Below are 21,152 nucleotides of genomic sequence, written 5' to 3' on the forward strand. Positions count from 1 at the left end.
GCTCGTCACCCGAAGCAGGTGGCGGTCTGCGGGGTGACGCTTGCCGGTCTTCCCCGGGCCACCTCTCTGGAGTGTAACTTGCCGTTCTTGTTTTGAAGCCATGACCATGCAGTTCATCAGCCACCGATTTCCAGAAGATCACGACCCCACCATCGGTAAGTCACCTTGTCGCCGAAGGGTCCAAGTAAACTCTGTAGACGGTGTCGGCCTCCGTGTTTGAAACAGAATTTTAACTAGTTATCTTCTGAGCCTTTTTCTCTGAGATTTTGTAATAGCCTCACTGCAGTTGGGACCAAATGAGTGTTTCTTTTTCCCTCACTTCACCCTGTGGGTGTGTAAGCCATTCGGGGGACACTTTCTTCGCTAGACCGCATTGTTAGGTGAAAGGAAGAGTTCAAGGCCACCTAACAGATGCCTTTGCTGTCACTTCTCTAAGGGTCTCTGGCTCCGTAACCATGAGTCAGCTGATTTGAACTTCCACAAAAGGAAGCAGAAAAACAAGTGCAGCCGTGCTGGACTCGCAGCGCAGCCTTGCACACTCGACTCCTTCCAGGGGAAGCCCTCTTGTACTTCCTCCTCCCTCAAGTTGATCACCTCCTGAGGTTAATACTAACACGCTGCTGTTGGCAAAACATCGAGGGAGTAGAAAGTAATTTTATTTTGCGTTAAAAAAAAAAGTTGTTATTTTGTACAAAGGCCGAGAACACTACTGTCATTTCCGAACTATAAGGAAGCAGGTCTGAGTCTAAGGGTTATATCCCAGGACTACACGAAAATGGTGGGGGAGGGGACGGGAGGGCACAGAAGGTCACCATCCTCCTACTGTTTTCAGAGCGTGACGCTGTGTGGTAATGCGGGGTCTCCAGGAAGGATTTCCCTCCAGGCCTCCGCGGCTGTTTTCCGCAAAGCCGCTGGCGGTCTGCGCGAAGCCGGCTCTGGTGTAGTCCTTTCGTATAGTAAATGCTTTTGTGGCTTGAGAAAAGTAAGAACAGTTCTTGTTTTTCTTAAAGTTTATTTTTATTTATTTGGGGAGATAGCAAGGGGAGAGGGACAGAGAGAGATTCCCAAGCAGGCTTCCGCACGGCCGGTGCAGAGCTCGACTTGGGGCTCGAATTCACAAACCATGAGACCGTGACCTGAGGTGAACTCAGGAATCCAGCACTTAACCAGCTGGGCCACCCAGACACCCAGGTCCTTTTTTCTTTTCTTTTCTTTTCCTGTTTTCTTTTCTTTTCTCTTCTTTTCCTTTCTTTTCTTTTCTTTTTCTTTTTCCTTTTCTTTTCCTTTTCTCTTCTCCTCTTTTCCTTTCTTTTCTTTCTTTTCCTTTCTGGTTTATTTATTTTAGAGCAAGACAGAGTGCAAGTGAGGGAGGGTCAGAAAGAGGGAGACGCAGAATCCAAAGCAGGCTCCAGGCTCCGAGCTGTCAGCACAGAGCCCAGTGTGGGGCTCAGACCCAAGAACAGCGAACTCATGACCCAAGCCAAAGTCGGACGCTTAACCTACGGAGCCACCCAGGTGCCCCAAAAGAGTTAATTTTTTCAATCAATCAATTTTTTCCCTAGTCCGCTGCTCCCCTGATGGTGTTATCTGATGTTGATAATAACAGCAGATACTTCATGTGTCTTGAGTTCAGTTACGCGCCAAGCCTGCAGTGGCCCGGAGGGTATAGTGGGGAGCAAAAAGATTTGACTCTTGCTCTCTTTCAATTTATATATTAGGGATTTGGTTTCAGACTTTGGCTGCTGAGTCTAAGAAGCAAAGCCTCGTATCATACCCTGCACGTGTACAGGCGCCTGTGCCAGCGTGCCCATGTGCATGCGGGCGCGCGGGCACACACGCACAGATGCAGGCGACTAAACTCTCCAGGGGCTGTGTTTGTGTCACGGCATGTGGTAGGCTCTTCGTGCTTTTCCTTTAGATTCTTGGTTATTTCTTTTAATGCTGATCCCATCCCATTAAATTCATTCACAACTCATTAATCGTATTGGATCATGGTCTGCTGTTTGGGAAACAATGGTGTAGTGGGCTCTGTATCTTGAAGAAGAGTCAGAAGTAGGCTTTAAGAAAAAATGTTGACATACAGTGGAGTGTAAGCGGCAGTTATTTGAATGATGGAAGTATTGAGTGGGGTTTTTTAATTGTATTTTCCAAAGTTACTATAATAATATGCGAGAAGTTTGGTTTCATAGAGGAGAAATCATGACAATATAGATTACCGAGAAAAAAGGAAATTATGGATTTTCTTTTTTATTTGGACTTAAAAGGAAGAGAAACCATAGTATTTAGTCAAATGTAGCTATGTAATATGGGGTAGACCTTTAATGTTTTAGAATTTAACTTTAGAGATAGTAGTGCCTGCTGTGGGTTATTGGCATATGTATCACGATTGGATTATTGCTACTATTAAATGAGTTAGGTATATAAGTTACTTAGGCCAGTGCCTCGCATCTAATATTATTTAACAAATTGGTAAAGTTACTTTTTGAGCTCAATATTTTTTAAAAAGACAGTATCTTGTTTTTTGCTTATGATCATAGATGAAATCTTAGAAACTTAAGCAATGAATAAGGTGATGTCATTACTTAGGTGAAGAAAATACCTCAGCCAAAGACCCAATTGACATATCTTAATGGATTTAGCATGTTTCCTGAGAACAATCTGGGCACGTAGGGAACTTGGGTATAATCTAATTCTCCCTAAGACAAAATTTGAAATGTGTATTTTTGAGAGAGACAGAACACTCGCATGTACACGCATGTAAGCGGGGGAGGGGAAGAGAGAGAAGGAGACAGAGGATCCTTTGTGCTGACAGCAGTGACACTGATCCAGGCTCGAACTCAAAAACTGTGAGATCATGACTTGAGCCAAAGTCTGATGCTTAACTGACTGAGACACCCAGGTGCTCCTCCATAAGGTGAATTTTATTTTAGTTTAGTTTATGTTATGTTATGTTATTTGTTTTTGAGAGACAGAGAGAGACAGCATGAGCAGTGGACGGTCAGAGAGAGGAGAGACAGAATCCAAAGCAGGCTCTAGGCTCTGAGCTGGCTGTCAGCACAGAGCCTGACTCGGGGCTCGAACCAATGAACTGTGAGATCATGACCTGAGCCACAGCTGGACGCTTAACCAACTGAGCCACCCCGGCACCCCATGATGAATTTTTAAAATAAGGTTGCGGGGCGCTGGGGTGGCTTAGTTGGTAGGGCATTTGACTCTTGATCTGTGGTTTGTTAGTTTTAGTTCAGTCCCCACGTTGGGCTTAGAGATTACTCAAAAAGGAAAAAATTAAAACAAGGTCATGTATTTCTGTGTTTATGGGTTTATAGTACACCTTTCTTCCCTCCTGTAGAAGATGCTTACAAAATCCGGATCCGCATCGATGATGAGCCTGCCAACCTGGACATTTTGGATACGGCCGGGCAGGTATTAAATCTCAGAACACTACGTGTAAAGGGGCTTTCACTCTAGTAAAGGGGAGGGGACGGCTTATGCAGAGAAGATCACCAGTTCATCTCTTTTGATTTTTCATGCCCTCTGACTCAGGATAGCAGGTAACTGACATGTCTCTTCTTGAATCTGAAGTAATAGCTAATACGGACGTAGTTCTAGGTTGCACCAATACTAGTGATCCTGTTTCCCTCCAGGCAGAGTTCACGGCCATGCGGGATCAGTATATGAGGGCAGGAGAAGGCTTTATCATCTGTTACTCCATCACGGATCGTCGAAGTTTCCATGAAGTTCGGGAATTTAAGCAGCTTATTTACCGGGTTCGACGCACTGATGATACCCCTGTGGTTCTGGTGGGGAACAAGTCTGACCTGAAGCAGCTGAGACAGGTGAGGAGGGAGCGAGGTGTGGCCTTCGGTCTTGGGAGACTGGCGTGTTGTTTCGCTGCTTATGGATTCCTTTGCCTTAAGATGAAAATCTAAAATTAGCTTCTCCTTAACCTTGGAAATTTCTCTGTATCTACTAATTTGCAGTTAGTTTTGATAAAATCTGATTTCTAGGAATCTGTTTACAGGATAAAGTCCGCAGGATGGTAATCCGATGACATTTACAATTCACATTAAATGAAGGATCATGGAATGTTCATTTCCTAAACCTTAAAAAATAAATAATCTATCAGTGTCGTGACAGGACAAGTGTAGGTTAGATTTCAGGATCTGCTTCCTGGCGGTGAGGGTGATGAGCCCGGAAGGGAGAACGTGGACCGGAGGGGGCTTCAGTGCACGCGCGCAGCGCTCGCGGTCAGGCCCCGGCCACGAGGTGAAGGGACGGCGGCCAGGCACATCGTGATAGTAGAGAGGTTCACAATGCTTCTCTGTTCATTCCTGCTTGAAAAATCTTTTCAGGAATTTATATATAAAATGTTCATTGCCAGGCTATTTATGGTGGCAAAAAGAAAAGATCTGAATGTTCAGACCTAGGAGAAATTATGCTCTATCCCTAATTGAATATCTCAATTTTGGATTTATTATAATTGAAGGAAATTAAAATTGCATACTCAGTATCTGTAATTACTCCCTGTTCTAAAAAGTTCTCTTTAAAATAAATTAGAGCAGCCCCTGGGTGGCTCAGTTGGTTGAGCGTCCGACTTCAGCTCAGGTCATGATCTAACATTCATGGATTCGAGCCCTGCGTCGGGCTCTGTGCTTCCCTCTCTCTCTGCCCCTCCCCTGCTCACTCTCTGCCTCTCTCTCTCAAAATAAGATATAAAAATAAAGAAATAAAATAGATTAGAAATAGAATCACACAATTTGAAGGCAGAGGGAATCTTAGAATTTAGCTTTTCCAACTGAATTCTTCTTGAATACCTCCAGAGGTGAGGAGCTCTCTTCCTGTTAGATGGCCCCTTCACTTTTCACAGTTTGGGGGCAGTTGTAATTATTTTCCATGGTCACCACTGTACGTTTTCTCACGTTCACATTTCTAAAGGTCACCAGGGAGGAAGGACTGGGCCTGGCCCGAGAGTTCAGCTGCCCCTTCTTCGAGACCTCCGCCGCGTACCGCTACTACATCGACGACGTGTTCCACGCCCTCGTGCGGGAGATCCGTAGGAAAGAAAAGGAGGCAGTGCTGGCCATGGAGAAAAAGTCTAAACCCAAGCCCAGTGTATGGAAGAGGCTAAAATCACCGTTCCGGAAGAAGAAAGACTCTGTAACTTGAAGGGGAGATGTGAGGTGTCCATCTGTGAACTGCAGGGCCTACTCGGAGCAGCCCAGTAGCCCGCATTAGTGAGCACGGTGCTGGCTCTCTCTCCTGTTATGACCATTACTTTACACGTAACCGATGAAGGGGACATGCCTAGGGGGCGTTTTCAGTGATGTGGTGTTTAGAATACTGTCCTTTAGCTAATTCTGATCTATTAACCCAGTGGAGCACTGTCTACTTTTAAATCCTCACATTAGAATTTGATCTACCAATGTTTCGGGTTCTGTTCCTGATATTAGTTGATTAGTGTTGATTGCTTCTCTTCCGGGGGAACACATGGAGCACACGTGTTCCACTAAGCCCGCAAGAGGGACTTCCTGCTCTGCACCCCGCTCCAGGTTCTTTTCTACGTGGGTTTCCCGGGGCCTTCTCGGGGAAGGGGGAAGGAACTTGCTCCTGTGCTTCCCGGACACGCAGCGAGAACCGGGTGGGGAGACCAGTGGTCCAGCCCAGCGGGTAGCTGTGCAGCGGCCTCCTGCGGGAGGTTAGGGGCTGAGCAGATGCGGGGAGCCTGGCTGTGGAGGCGGCCAGGCCTCAGCTCTAGGGACAGGCAGCATCACAGCTGCGTGCTCAGTGCGGGCCTGGCTGTCCTGAGACGTGCACGTTTGACCCAGAAGCACCGAGACGGGCAAGGACGGACAGAAGCAAGTGCAGTGTATGAAGGTGTCTTCTGTGAAGCAACTTTGTTCTTCTTTCAGGGTTTAGCCCTTGTTTTCCGTCCGAGGTGTGTGCGTGGGGACCCAGTACCGGATTACTACACCCTGGCACACCCTGGTGGGACAGCCACTGCCTGGGGCCGCAGAGCCGCCGACACCCGTGTCCCGAGGAGAGCGGGGCCTCGCCACACGAGCTGGGGGTCCTTCGTCAGACTCCGCGCCTTCCGTCCGTCTGGAAGGGGAATCGGGAGGTAGAGTCCTTGCCTCCCCAGCGTGGCCACCGGGCCCCATGCTCTGGGAAGGCCTGCGCGGCGCTTGCCCACAGCCCGCTGGGAGGCTGTAGACAATTCCGAGTGCCGGGTTTCTCGGTAAAGATTTCTTTACAGGGACCTTGTTGAGTTCACCTCAGGGTTGTCTGAGCCTTGACAAAACTTAGTCTCAGAGAACACCACCTGACACCTGTGCGTCGCTGGGAGACGGCCCTGGGAGGGAGTGGCTTTAAATGTTGGTGGGGAGTTCTCTCTTTTAGAGTCAGGATGGTTTCGATGCCCGAACGTACTGTGTGTGGGCATCAAGTGCAAAAGTGCTAAGATGATGTCATGTATATTGGACCGTATGTGTCATTGAAGCGTTTTAAACTCTTAACGGGACTGTGGAGCACCTCGTACAAAGTGCTGCCTCGACTTACCTGCCCTCCACTGAATTACGGGCAGAAGGACAGGGGTGATGAGTTTTCTTCATACTCAGTGGGGTGTAGGTTCTAGGCTTAAAGAAAGGTGATGGTAGCAATTTTTGTAGCTACGTAGTCGGTCCCCTTTGAAACCAAATAAATGGCTGTTTTATGGTACAAGCCGTCCAAAAGTGAGAGACCCAGAATGTGAATCTGCAGGACGAGGTCGGCCAGGAGCCACAGCACTTTAGCAGAGCATGAAGGTAGGGCAGGAATGTAGTGCCGGCGCCTCCCCACGTGCCATGTAGCTCGGAGCCTTGTGCGTGTGAGCCTCAGCTTCTCATTACCAATGGCCTAGGGAACCGTGATTAGCGCCAGGCAAGAACTTGACAGCCATGTAAGTATTCAGGACATTCAAGACAGCAGAGAACATTGCCAGAAAGAAAGATCTGTAAGAGAGGAGGGAATTTGTATTGCATAGGAGAAAAATAACAAATTTGTGTTTTTAAGGCTGTCACTGTCATATCTTTGATCATTGGATTATTAGCCCGTTAGTACTGAGAATTCTCTTCATGGTGCTGGAGAGTTTGAGGGGGTGTGTTTGTGTCGGTAAGAGCTCAGTTCTTAGCGACCTAAGTGGGTGTAGTTTATGTGCTCCAAAGAGTCAGGTTTATCCAGGTTGAGGGCAGTGCAGTCAGTGAGCTGCCTGGAACTTTGAGGAGAGAAGCCTTCGGGACAAGCGTCAGCGCGCAGGCACTGCCCGTGCCCGCGCCAGGTGAGGCCACGGGGTCTAGAAGCTGCTGTTTGCAAGGGACAGGTGTGACTTTATCAAACATCAGGGAGAACCGCTCTGCTGAGCTGTCTGGGCCTCGGGGGGAGGGGCAGTCTCTCACTTGCGCACTTGTGTGTGAAAACCGTTTGTATGACACAATACAGAACTTGTAAACAACGAGTTGAGCTTCTCCTTTCCTTACCTGTGGCGGGGGTTGCAAATGCTTGGGATTCTTGCACAGGGCATTTTAAGAAGATTTAATACCGTGAGATTTTATGTTCTGGAAAATATGGATTCAAAAAACGTAGGTGCCCACCACGTGCAGAACCCTGCCTAGAGCCGAGAGCCTGGACGCATGCCCTGGAGCACCCCTGCCTTCAGAGAGAGGACCTCGGGGAGTGGGGTCCCGGGGCTGAGGGGTGCTTGCTGCGAGGCCGAGCACTGTGAGCTGCCACCACCAGGTCAGTGCCCGAGGGACCCTACCGAGAGCCCAGCGTGTCGGGGGGGGGGGATGGGAAAACACGAGTGGATCTGCCACCTGCCGGAGGGAGCACGTTGTTTTCGGTGCGTAAACATGAGGCTGGCAGGACTGCCTCACACACGGGGCGTTGTGTGCGTCGCCACTATCAGTGGGCATCGGTGCTTGTAGCGGACTTGGTTTGGACATTAAAGGATGTGTTTTTGTGTCCTCAGGACTGGAGTTGTGTCGAGCAGGTCAGTACCTGTCACTGGGGTCCACTATTCAAGCAGAGGCTTGGAGGGGGCGGTATTCATGCTTCTGAACCGACCTCCAGCAGGCTAGGCGGTGGGGCCCGGGGCGCGTGCGCCCCGTGCAAGGCCGTGCGGGTGTGAAGGGGCAGAAGTTAGCCCCGCCCTTGCCCTTCGCTAAAATCTGCGTTCACAAGTAGATGCCAGTCTTACAGTAGTAGTGCTCCACACTGGGAATGTGACAGGAACTCAGAGGGAAAGAGTGAGTGTGGCTGGCCAGGCGGCGGACCAAGAGCTGATGGAGAGGAGGTCGGATTTAGCCTGGATGGAGTAACGGAGAAGACCAAAGAGAGGTGACTCCTGATAGTCCTGGTGTTCATTGCTTATTTTATTTATTTTGAGAGAGAAAGTGCAAGTGGGAGAGGGGCAGAGAGAGAAGAGGGAAAGAGCGAGAATCCCAAGCAGGCTCCATGCTGTCAGTGTGGGGCTCGATGCGGGGCTTGAACACACGAATTGTGACATGACCTGAACCAGAGTCGGAGGCTTAACTGACTGAGCCACCCAGGTGCACCTATTGCTTATTTTTTTATGTTTGTTTGTTTATTTTGAGAGAGTGTACCTGTGTTAATGGGGGCGGGGCCCAATCTCCTAAATTGGGAGATCTTGACCTGAGCTGAAGATACAAACACACACATACACACGCTTGTAAATATGTAGAGACAAAATGTACTTAATACTAAATACATATTTATATGGAAGTAATTTATATACAGTAATCCTATATAAAATAAAGAATTAAATATATGTGTACACATATCTATAAATAAATACATTTAGGAAGCTCCTGACAAATAATTGGCAGTGTTGCCCTTTTCGAAACTCACCGAGGCGGGTGAGAGCGGGGACAGAGAAATCTGAAGTCTTACCTTTTAGGGGACACTTGGCCTTAAGAGGCGGTTCAGAACGGGGAGTGCTGGGTCTCCGGTAATGCAGGTCGGTCTGCTGCAGATTCCAGTTTGTATCCCAGCTGTGCTTCACGGGCCGTCCGCGCGGCCGGGGCGCAGCGGGGCCGGCGAGCTGCCCAGGGCAAGGCCGGGCTCCGAGTCCGCTCAGGAGGTCGCGCCCCTGTCCCCACCCCTCTCACCGCTCTCGCTGCCCAGGTACTTTGTCTTTCTCGTCTCCCCGCTGAGAAGCGGGTTAAAGAATTAGTTATGGCACCAGCCAGAAGAAAGAAAGAAAGAAAATGGCGACCGTATTTGTGTTTTGCTCCATTTCCCCAGGTTTTCTTCGGTGAAAGTTGGAAGACGAGTCTGGCGGTCCTCGCTCACTCTCGTGGTCACCCATGTGAGCGGCGTGCCGGCCCAAGGGGCGCCGTGTCCCTGAGGAAAGCCGGAGCTGCGTCTGCTCTGGTCTGTGGGGAGCGCACGGCCCTCCGCGGCGACCCTGGCCTTGCTGCTGGTCTGGGCGCCGGGAGGGGTTTAGATTTTCGGGAAACGCAGCTGGACCGCACCGGCGGGTGTTTCCGGGCTCCGGCCCCCAGGGCCGGGTCTGCGGGCTGCGAGTGCGGACTCCTGGCTCGCTTCTGCTCCCAGGAGGGTACGATTCACGGATGGGGAAGGCAGTACGTGGGCAACACAGAGCCGTGACCCCTCGGCTAACTAAGCGGACGCAGTGCAAGGGCTGGATTAGGTTGGTAGGTAGAACGAGGCCATGGAGAGCCCTCCAAAAGGAAAAGTGTGACGTAGAACAACAGAGAAGGCAGGAGCCCTGTGTTGGGGGGGCAGGGGGCGGGGAGGTGGGGCGGGCAGGCTCCGGTCCCAGCCGGGGAGGCCCTGGGCGCGGTGCCCAGCAAGACCCCACGGGGCAGGACACCCCGGCTCCCCACCCGCCTTGGGGCCGAGGCCACTAAGAGCGCTCCTGTTTTTTTCTCCTTTTCTCGGCCTCCCGCCTGGAGACGCCGATTTGCTGGCGGGCCGGGAGACAGAACTGTCCCCAGATGATTGCGTTGGCAGCCACGCAGGTGATCCCGGAGCAGGAGTCGGCGGGCCGGGTGGCTCCGGAGGGCCGGGGCCAGCAGCGGGGGAGCAAGCGCGGCGGTGCGGGCGCGGGGGCGGCGAGACAAGTGGCTCACGCGTAAGCGCCCACGGGCTGTGGCTGGGGACACGCGGGGAAAATAAGCTGGCGCGTTCCGAAGGAAGCCACTGGACGGCGCAAAGGACTGGCGGGCCCTCACGCTGCGGAGCTGCTGGGATTTCCGGTCCCGCTCTGAGCAGGAGTCGGCCTTGGGACAATCGCTGAAATGCTGTAGCTCTGTCTGTGGTCGGCGCACACGAGCGTGTCATGAAGTCACCCAGGGGTTTGAACAAAGCTGCTGGGGTGAGGGCGTGTCGTTTCCTGCCCTTCCCACAGCCAGTTAGTGCTGGTTTAGTGCAGTTTGGTCTGAGCCTGGAGAGCGCCCCAGCTGCCGCACTACCCCCGGTCAGAGGCCTCCCCCAGTGCCCTTGCACACGAGTGGTTTGTGCCAGGGGAGTCCGGGTACGTGCCCCGGGACGGGGTAACCGATCGAAAGTCTGCGGCCCGGGAAGGCGAGTGTGCATGCCGTCCAATCCTGGCCCCTCTTCCTCTCCGTCTGATGCTCAGACCCCCCCCACCCAGAGCACGGGGTCTGGCCGCAGCGGGCACCCCCTCCCCGAGAGCGCAGGGTCTGGTCTCAGCGGGCACCGCCTCCCTGAGAACTAACAAAAACAGGCCTCCACTTTAGACCAAACTTCTTTTGAAACTCTCAGCTCAGTCGGAAGTAGGAAGAGGCACGGATTTTTTGTTTGCTTTTGGTCTGCTCCCGAGACAATAGTTTGTCTCCTGCCTGTCTTCCTTCATTCTGCAAAGCTTCCCTGAGCAGCTCAGTTCTGTTCTTCAGGCACTTCTGTTTTGTTTGTTTGTTTGTTTTAGTGAGGCTTGAACTCACGACCCTGAGATCAAGAGTCGCACGCTTGCTGAGCCAGCCAGGTGCTCCCAGGCACCTCTGATTCTCATGTGCAAAATCTCACGAGATGTGGAAAATGAAAGGGGGAGGGGACGTGCAGGAATCCCAGCTTCTCAGTGAACAATTAAATGGCAACTTGGAAGAATGCCCAGGAAGAGACTTATTTGGCGTGAGTGGATGTTGGTCATAAAAACGTGCAGTTTCAGGGGCGTCTGGGGGGCTCAGCTGGTTAAGCACCGACTTCGGCTCAGGTCATGATCTCACGGTTCGTGGGTTCGAGCCCCGTGTCAGGCTCTGTGTTGACAGCTCAGAGCCTGCAGCCTGCTTCGGATTCGGTGTCTTTGGCTCTCTCTGCCCTTCCCCCACTCATGCTCCATTTCTCTTTCAATTAAAATAAACATTAAAACAACAACAACAACAAAGGTGCGGTTTCAGGGCCCCCAGCAAGCATGTGGGCTCAGTCACGGAGGGTGCGACTCTTGATCTCAAGGTGTGAGTCTGGGCCCCACACTGGGTGTGGAGATGACTTAAATAAACGTAAAAGAACAGAGATGCTTTCAGCTTTCTGAAAACTCGGGCTCCATGGCTAAATCGGCGTTGCTCTTGAGTTCTTTGAAAGGGACCCCAAGCACTAGGCTGTTTGTCTTGTCAAGCACTTGGTGTGGAAGGTGGCTGAGGTCGGCGCTCCTCTCTGTGACTTCGGTGGAAGATCACGGGATGCTTTGGACGGAGAGGCAGCGCGCCCAGAAAACCGTGCGGTGGTCTGCGTTGCCCACGCAGCACCCTCTCCTCCTCCCACGGGAGATGATGCTTTATGCAGGAATCCATGCATTTCCCACATTTGGTTCCAGGGCAGCCATGAAGACCCTCCCACCGTCCCTGCCTGATGGGCTCGGCAATGACCATGTGACACACTTGGGACCAGCGAGGTCAGAGGAGACAGTAGCGGGAGGTTTCTGGGGACGGTTTACCTTGTTTTTCTGGGAGAGGCCCTGAAGCAGTCTCCTCTTACCCCGGGCAAGTGGGCCTGTAAATACCATAAAACTTTCAGGATTAAGCTGACATTGAACGTCAGAGCGAGCCCACAGAAAGCACCTGGGTCCCTCATGGTGTTAGTGACCTTTGGCCTGAGTCCCTCGGAAGCCTGCCCGGCCTGTGGGCTTCCCGTGAGGCGAGGCTGGGCGTGTTCTTAATGTGTAGCGATTTGAACTGGGTTTCCGGTTCATCGTAGACAAAAGCATCCTTAGTGCCAAGGTCCTCTAACCGTTGTTCTGTTATCATGTTATTTTGTTCAGACTTGTCGCCTGGAAAAAATATGCAAGTTTCTATATGTGCCATGATTGCCATCGTAAGATAATTCAATTATTTTATTTCATTTTATTTTTAAATGTTTTTTTTTTTTTTCAGAGAGCGTGAATGGGGGAAGGGCAGAGAGAAGGGCAGAGAGAAGGAGGAACTGAGGGTCCGAAGCAGGATCTGTGCCGACAGCAGCGAGCCCGATGTGGGGCTCGAACTCATGAGCTGTAGTCGGACGCTCAACCGACTGAGCCACCAGGTGCCCCATTTTTTTTTTTTTTAAGTAGGCTTCATGCCCAGTGTGGAGCCCAGCGTGGGACTTGGACTCATGTCGCTGAGATCAAGGCCTGAATGAGATCAAGAGCCAGATGCTCCACCGACTGGGCCGCCCAGGTGCCCGTCGTCATGAGGATACTTCCAATGGGGGGACGCGCGGACGTCAGTGATGACTGCCCGTAGGTGGACGTTTTCCCTGCTTCTGTGAACTTGTGCTTTAGTTTACGTGTTTTTTACACTGACCCTGTGTCACGCATCACGGAAGAAACGCGTGGGAAATAAGCCTAGAAGACAGAATGGTTGGGAAGTTTTGGGAATCTTAACCAATTTTCTTTTTCCTTTTCTCTATTTTCCAATTTTTGTATAATATGCCTATTATATTACCTTGTCGCTTAAAAATGGTTTTTAGGGGCACCTGGGTGGCTCATTTGGTTGACCATCTGACTTTTGGTTTCAGCTCAGGTCATGATCTCATGGTTTGGGAGTTCGAGCCCCACGTCGGGCTCTGCACTGACAGCTCTGGGACTCTGTCTCCCTCTCTGTCTCTCTGCCTCTCCCCTCTCTCATACACACACTCTCTCTCTAAATAAAGTTACAAAAAATGATGAAATAAAATGGTTTCTAGTTCTTTCACTGGCACTTTATTTTTTTAATTTTTTTAAATGTTTATTTTTAAGAGACAGAGACAGAGCATGGAGGAGGGCTGAGAGAGAGGAGATACAGCATCTGAAACAGGCTCCAGGCTCTGAGCTGTCAGCACAGAGCCTGACGCGGGGCTCGAACCCACGGACTGTGAGATCATGACCTGAGCCGAAGCTGGATGCTGCACTGACTGAGCCCCCAGGCGCCCGTTTCACTGGCACTTCAGAAGACGGGGGCTTCCTCTCCTGCCTCCAGCATGTTCCCAGAGGAATTTCCATAGAGTAGAAGGTGGGGAAGGTGCGTCACTCCAGACTCCAGGTGCACCGGGGTTCAGAGCAGCCGCAGGGGCCACAGCGGCCTGGGGCACGACCCTCGAGGGGGGGCGTGACCCCGCAGGTCTTCACTTTCAGAGCACTTCGGGCCCATGAGGACCCCTGGGCTAGCCCTGCCCTGACGGCAGCCATGCCAGTGCAGGCCTCTTCCCGTGCTCGTTGAGGGGTGGACTCGGGTGGGCACAGACCAGCCCTCAGGCATTGCTGGGGGTATAAATACTTCGGGGAATAAATATTTCCAGTTAGCATTGAAGCCCTTCTCTCTCTCCTGGTGGTTATGGTCTTAGGAATAACTTTTTGCAGGAAAACAAGCACCAGGGAAAGGACGTTAGGTTTGGATCCCGGATCTGCCTTTTTTTCTTTCTTTTTAATTTTTTGTTTTATTTATTTTTGATACTGAGAGAGACAGAGCATGAGAGGGGGAGGGGCAGAGAGAGAAGGAGACACAGAACTGGAAGCAGGCTCCAGGCTCTGAGCTAGCTGTCAGCACAGAGCCCGATGCGGGGCTCGAACCCACGACCGTGAGATCTGACCTGAGCCGAAGCCGGAGGCCCAACCGACTGAGCCACCCAGGCGCCCCTTCTTTCTTTTTAAAAAGAAAACTTATTTTAATGTTTATTTTTGAGAAAGAGACAGAGCATGAGTGGGGGAGGGGCATAAAGAGGAGGAGACACAGAACCGGAAGCAGGCCCCAGGCTCCAAGCTATCAGCACAGAGCCCGACACGGGGCTCGAACTCCCGAGCCATGAGACCATAACCTGAGCAAAGTCGGACTCAACTGACTGAGCCCCCCAGGTGCCCCCTTTCTTTTTTTACAGGAAGCTCTACACCCTGCATGGAGCTCGAACTCATGATCCCGAGAGCAGAGCAGACGTCGGACGCTTCCCTGGCTCTGCTTGCCCCGCCCCCCAAGTCTGCGGGGCCCCGCCCTGGAACCTCCCGGAGTCTGAGCACTAACCTCATTCCCAGCCACCCGGCTCCCAAGAAAACCATGCACATGCCCCAGGGCGTGTTTAATGTGAGTCAGTCTTTATTTTGCACTTATGTGGCGCACTGACAAGGTCCACACACAGGACAGCACCACACGCCGTGGGTCAGCAGAACAGCATTATGCAGAGTCACACAACTCAGGTTAGCTTTTTCTGTTTTTTCTTTTTTCTTTTTTAATTTGACACATTTATCTCGAGTTTCATTTTTACAAGAGAAGACACAAGGTAAAGAAAGACGACCACGTTGGAGAAGGATCATGGTGAGGGCAATGTCGCTATTGTGGCCGTAGTCAAGCCTTCCAAGAAAAGGGTTCGTACCGTTCCTTCTCCTGAGCAAGTCGCTCCCGTCCCACAAGCCAGTTCTCTGTTTTCATACCGAGAGCACGTTCACGGCCACGGAACTCGTGGCTCCACTCCATCAAGAAGAGCTGAATGGAGGATTAACTCATAAACAGACTTTCGTTATTAAGAAAACTTGTCTTCCCAAAGGAATCAAGGCAGCAGAGAAGGACCGACTCTTGGAAAATCCCTAACCCGTTCCCGACCGCGAGTGCCTTGTGCAAAAGCTAGGGTGCGACTCTTGTCTTTCAACGGACTCTTGAGGAGGACACACTGCTCCCCCGCCCTTAGCAGGTGGCTCTGGGAGGGACACGGGTGAAAGCCAAAGGCAGCTAGGAAACTTTGGGACAGCAAAGCCAAGGGCACGATGGATCAGGCGTGAGGTAGGAGGGAGGAGCCCTGTGCTGTCTGCCTCTTTTGGAGGCGACTCCAGGCCCCAGAACTACCGGTCCTCGCCCTGTCCCCTCGCCACCCACTGCTCAACAGCCCCAGAGAATGAGGGAGGAAAGCGGACTGGAGGGGGGGGATGGGCGCCATGTGACAAGCTACATCAGCGGGGCAAAGACCAGACTCTGCCGCCTGGGGCTCAGCATTACTTCTGGCAAGGATGCGAGAGCAGGTGCTCAGCGGGTTCTGATCTTCAGACATTAAGGCGATGAAGAGGAAGCATTTAGGTTTTTTCCTAATGGGGCTTCAGGATGCTCCTGTCCGATTTACATTAAACTATCTCAAAATGCATTTTTAGAAAACAAAAATTATTTTCTTCTACGTATGATACAGTATTTACATTCCATGGAGTAGAGGCTGGAGACCACTGGGCGGGCGCTCGGCCTGCTGGGCCCTGTCGAGAATCCAGGGATTTGGGGGGTGGGGAGCAGCCTGGTTTTAAATCCACCAGAGCTTGGGACACGTCAGGGGCAACATCGCCGCCCTGTCCGTGGACACCGGGCCTCCTCCGAGCCAGGGCGGGGAGGCCCTTGTCGGTGGGGACCTGCTGCGGCGGCCCTTTGAGGCCGGGGGAAGGCTGCTGCCCGCACACGCTCGCCCACCGCCTGCGGACCGGGCGTCTGCCCTCTGGGAGGCCTCGGCATCAGAGCCCGGGCCCCCGGGAGTCAGCAGACCTGAGTGTGAATCCGGCAAGACGCTGGCTCCCTGGCCACCTGGCCTGGACCCTCGATCCCAGAACTGAGCGCTCGGTTACGCAGGGCAGCATGGTATACATGAATCCAGGTTTCCTTGACCGCTCAGTAACTCCCACTTCCTCACTTCGTTAGTTTTAAGAGCCACAATTGAAAACCTCTAAGGATAAAGAATCATTTCTGAAGGCCCTCTTCCTTAGGAGGCAGAGCCGACCTCCCCTAAGCTGCCTGAGAAGACCACAGCTTCTCCGTGGTGCACGTTTCTGGAAAAATAAAGGCCAGTTTCATCCTTCAGACCAACAAAGGGCTGTCACTGGCTGGCGTAGCCGCAAGGCGGTGACAGTCGCCTCCGCTCTGCCCACACACACACATCGCCGGGGACCCGCCGCACGCGCCCAGCGGTGCCACCCGATCGAGTCTCCAAAGCTCCCTCCAGAGAAGTCGGCTAGTTCCGCAAAAACCCGGATTCTGCCTCGCGAGCCTGCAGTGCTCACGTGCTTTGCCTCGCAGGAGTCACGGCCCGGCAGACAGCCCACGCCTGGCACCCCCTTCCCCTGCGAAGCCCGCCGCCCCCACCCGGCCCCTCGGGCCTCGGGCTCGGCCAGCGCGCAGAGGGACAGAGGACACGGGGAAGAGGAAGCCGCGAGTCTCTCGGGAGCCAACTATGGTCTGCAGAGGTGGGGGGAGACGGTGCCTCTCCAGAAAAGCCCGGTAAAAAGAGGCCAATTTCAGGTTATCAGCAAATACAATTCGGCACAAAACACAATTTTCATGGATCAAAATCTGTAACTTGATATTGGCCGTTAGGCTAATTTCTTCAGTTTGTATTAGACATGCAAGTATAAGGTTACATTGTTATATAGACTGGGGAGGCCTTTCCCTCTCTTTTTCCCCCATTAAAAACCAGAATTTCTAGTGCCTTGCAAAGGAGAAGAATCATCACTAAGAACTGGTCTGCAGCTGTGGTCATGTGGGGCGTTCTTTGTGGGGCTTATTTTGTAAGAAATCTTCTACAACTAAAACGAGGTGTTCAGTCTGCCGCTCCCGGCGCCCCCGCCCGGCGAGGAGCCCCGGATCAGTACTCGCTCAGGCTGTGCCACTTGGCCACCGGCTTGCGGGGGCTCTCGCACACCTCCCGCCAGTGCTCCGCGCCGCTGGCCGTGACGCTGTGCGCCCCCAGGATCAGCCTCCCCACCGCCTCGTTCTTGGTGGTGCGGTCGAAGTCGATGACCAGGAACTCAATGCTGATGTCAGGCAGCAGGTCGGGGGGGATGTCGTAGACGAAAGACTCGTTGAAGACTGGGTTCAAGGTGCACTTCCTCACGTGGGTTTTCTTCTTGGCGATGCGCTTTCTGCCGTAGTAGACGTTCACCTTGACGTAAGGATCTGGGGCCGCCAGAGAGACAAGAGAAGAGGGAGACAAGCCCATGAAACGGTCCCACGGACGGCCGGTTCTGTGTCGGGGGGGTGGGGCTCTGGTGTCCCCTCTTGGGTGGTCCCTCACACCGAACGCACTCCGACTTTATGTGGGTCTGCCTGCCTGGGCAGGGGTCCACGGGGGCCAAGCAGGACGGAACGGAACAACTTCCTCAGGTCAGGCCTGGAGAAACCCCATGACACCAACGGGGCATTTTCAAGGGCACCAGGCCTGACGAAGGCCCGCAGTCCTTTTGGGACGTCTGGCCTGCAGCGAGCTCGGCGCCGGCACGCCCATCCGGCCCCGACACCCCAGCAAACAGGAGGACCCTGTTTCCTCACCCAAAGCACCCCCTCCCCCGCTAGGGAAACCTACAACCCAGGCAGGCACCAGGAGGAGCGTGCGGACGGAGGAACGGGGCCACAGGCCAGGGACGCGGTGGGGCTGGGACAGACAGACAGAAGCAGGCCGGGGTAAACAGCTGCTACCTGAGAGACCGGTGATGTCCATTTTCGGCAGGTGTCGGGCTTTGAGGACCACCACTGTCATTCTCTGCGCCACGGGCTGGTAGGACAGGGACACCTGGAGCTCCCCTCTGCTCATGCACTTCTGTGGAGAGGAAGCAGCTGGTGAGGGTCCCGTGGGGGGCGGGGGGCACAGAGCCCGGCACAGTGAGTGTGCAGCGGTGAGGGGGGAGAGGCAGGGGAGCCGTTCGCCCTGTAAGGATGCACCTATCACAGTACTGGGGAGGGAAAGACAGAAAAACCCTACTTATAATCCTGACACTCAGTGAGATCATCTGCACGGGGAGGTGGCCTCGCCTCATACTCAAGGGCGCCCAGGCTGGTCCGGATTCAAGTCCAGCGGGGCTGCTCGTCTGGGTGACGCGCGACAAGAACCTGACGTCTCTGTGCGTCGGTTTGCTCAGCGGAAAGATGAAGATACAAACGGTACTGACCTCATAGCGTCATCAAGAGGCTCAAATACACTGAAGTTGGTAAATCTGCGCCTGTGCCCCTGCCCGGTGCACCAGCCCATGGTCTCGTCTGGCTCTTGTGATGCAAGTTTTGGACACTTGAGCGGAGTGGGAGGTAGGAAGCGTGGGCCTGAGCCTTAGCTTTGCCATCTACTCACCACCTGGCTTTGGGCAGGTTCCTGAACCTTCTGGCGACTGTTCCTCCTTTTCACCAGGCGAGTGTCCACACTGCTCCACCTGCCTCAGTGAAAGCACGCGGGAGGGCTGGCCGCCTCCCCTGCGCCCACCTCTGTGGGCGCGCCTCGTTCAGTTTTACTCCAGGCTCTACCTTGAGCTTGAAAAAACCCTCTGGTCCTCCAAGGACATTAAAAAAAAATGTTTTGTTTTGTTTTTTTTAGTTTATTTTGAGAGAGAAAGAGACAGGATGAGTGGGGGAAGGGCAGAGAGAGACGGACAGAGAGAATCCCAAGCAGGCTCCACACCGTCAGTGCAGAGCCCGACGTGGGGCTCGAACCCACAAACGATGAGCTCACAGTCTGAGTCAAAACCAAGAGTGGGAGCTTCACCAGCTGAGCCCCCCAGGCGCCCTTCTGAGGACACCTGACACGATATTTGGATACTGACTACACGCTAGGTGCTGGGGGTCTGGAGCCAATAGGACCCACGTCCTTTTTTTGTTTTCTTTTTTTTCCTTTTCCCATTTTTTCCCCCTCTTAAGCAGTCTCTATGCCCAAGTTGGGGCTTGAACTCACAACCCCGAGATCCAGAGATGCACATTCCACCGACTGAGCCAGCGGGCACCCAGGACCCAGTTCTTGCTCCTAAGGAGCTTACTGTCCAGAGGAGACAGATGTCAACGAACACGCCCTCCTCGCCCTCGTGCTGCCTGGGGACTCGGGCAGGCGGTCTGGCCACATGACCTCCGGGTCGAGTTTCTGAGTGAGGCGGGGGGAAGAGTGGCCGGAATGGCTGCTATGAAGGCCCTGGGGCCCGAAAGGGTCCCCCGTGTTCCCGGAGTTGGAGGGGGTGCCAGAGGAGGGACCCTGTTAACGATTCATGAGGACGGTCACTTCTAGTGGAGGCTGCATGACAGACGGACAGAAGGATGGACGGGCAGAGGTGGGGACACAGGCTGGGACCCGGGGATAGGTGTGGGGGAGACGCGTCTCAGGAAGAACTTACATAGGCGGAGGACAGAGGCAAGAGATGGAGGGCAATTTCCTGTTGCCAGTAAATTATGATTTGAGACGCTTTTTTTCGTTAAAAAATTTTAAAACATTGATGTGTGTCTAGCTTTTTACTAAGTGAGGATGGAGTTGGGAGAAGAAACACAAACGGAGGTGGGGCTCGAGGAGTACTGGACGGAACAAGGGACAACTGGACGGAACAAGGGGACAAGGGACAAAACCGCTCCCTCACACCGCTCTAACCCCCTGTGTCCTTCAAAGTCCCCAAGAAGGGTCACCTGCTCCGGGGAGTCTCAGACTGAGCAAAACCGGGCTGTCCTCCCTGCCAGCCCTGTCCGGGCCACACGCTCACGGGAACAAGGGGCCGGGCACCCGCGTGGTGACGGCGCAGCGCTGGCGGCCGGGCCGACGGCGGCGGGGGCCCCACTCCGGAGGCGCTCCGGGACTCCTGCGCTCACCTGCGGGGCGGCCTGCGCAGGAAGGAACAGCAGCGAAGAATTTAGTCAACTCATCAGTGGAAAGGAAGGAAGCCTAAACGTCTGTGCTTTGGTGAGAAGCCTAAGTCGCCTCAAGGAACGAAAGCGTGATAATACTTCGCCCGGCTTAGAGACTCCTGCGTCTCACACCAGGACTGGACGGCGACGTCTCTCTTGGGCATTCCACGACTAAGATTTAAACTCGTCCTCTAGCTTCTGAGACTGAAATCCAAAAGCAAACGGACTTTACAAAACATTTTCATGGTTTTTCTCTGCCAGACTGAAGCCCCGCGATTTTCCCAGAACACACGTGGCGTCAGCTCTTGACTATGTCTGCGGGGGGACCCGGCCGGCTGAGGACCCAGGCTGGTCGGCCCGCCAGCGAGGAGGCTTCTGGGCCGCTTCTGCCTGACACGAGTCCGAACCCAGTCAGTGTGAACTCATTCTTGCGAGGAGGGAAGGCCAGGAAAGTAATCCCCTGGGAAAAGGAGAATAAAGCGGCTTCCAGAGGAACAGAACCGAGCTGCCTGACAGGCGAGCTCCGAGGGCCAAGGGGCCATTGAAATTGAAATTTTAATTCGTTAAAAGTAAACAAGTCTCACATTTTAGTTCTCCAGTCGCACTAGCCACATTGCAAGTGTCCCAGTGCAGATACAGAATGTCCGTACCATCACAGAGAGCTGCCGTGGACTGATCTAGAAGGAGTGTCTGGGTGATCTGGGCCAGCACTCCATTCCGTGCCCACGAGCCCTGGAGAAATGCTAACTAGATTTGAGGTCTAGGTCTGGAACATCCATGAATACTGGTATCTAAACATGAGATGTGCACACTCAGTCTTTACACATAATTCTCACTTTGTATACAGAGAAAGGGTAGATGGGGTCAAAGGGAAACTAAATAACAGAGTGTTGGGGGTGCGCCTGGCTGGGTCAGTGGGAAGACTGCACAACTGACTCTTGATCTTGGGGTCATGAGTTTGAGTCCCACTTTGGGTATGGAGCCTACTTTAAAAAAAATTAAATAAACCTGATCATTAAAAACAAAAACCAAAGTGTTTTATTTGTAAAAAAGCACTTGATACAG

The 21,152-nt window shown here is 52.9% G+C and overlaps 2 protein-coding genes and 1 long non-coding RNA gene across 4 annotated transcripts in view; 2 read left to right on the forward strand and 1 right to left on the reverse strand.

The window, feature by feature from the left end:
• Positions 1-52: 52 nt before the first annotated feature.
• Positions 53-7,489, forward strand: RIT1 (Ras like without CAAX 1). Its single transcript, XM_029935999.1, has 4 exons — positions 53-155; positions 3,350-3,423; positions 3,645-3,836; positions 4,936-7,489. Exons 1-4 carry the CDS (start codon positions 101-103, stop codon positions 5,164-5,166), a joined length of 552 nt encoding a protein of 183 aa, XP_029791859.1. The 5' UTR covers positions 53-100; the 3' UTR covers positions 5,167-7,489.
• Positions 7,490-13,354: 5,865 nt separating this feature from the next.
• On the forward strand, positions 13,355-15,612 carry LOC115288586. Its single transcript, XR_003907107.1, has 2 exons — positions 13,355-13,511; positions 14,365-15,612. It is a non-coding gene; the product is annotated as an uncharacterized LOC115288586 (long non-coding RNA).
• The window catches only part of SYT11 (synaptotagmin 11), an 18,081-nt gene continuing 11,482 nt past the window's right edge, over positions 14,554-21,152 (reverse strand). Inside the window, exons 3-4 of one of the 2 annotated variants that reach the window (XM_029936015.1) lie at positions 17,919-18,039; positions 14,554-17,399 (exon numbers count right to left, since the gene is read on the reverse strand). In XM_029936015.1, the coding sequence (XP_029791875.1) occupies positions 17,089-17,399; positions 17,919-18,039 (432 nt within the window). In that variant the 3' untranslated portion in view covers positions 14,554-17,088. Of the gene's footprint in view, positions 17,400-17,915; positions 18,040-21,152 lie in introns of both variants that reach the window. The other variant, XM_029936014.1, reaches the window with a different exon arrangement.

Source organism: Suricata suricatta, chromosome 3 (assembly GCF_006229205.1).
Source record: "Suricata suricatta isolate VVHF042 chromosome 3, meerkat_22Aug2017_6uvM2_HiC, whole genome shotgun sequence".
Classification (NCBI taxonomy): Eukaryota; Metazoa; Chordata; class Mammalia; order Carnivora; family Herpestidae; genus Suricata; species Suricata suricatta.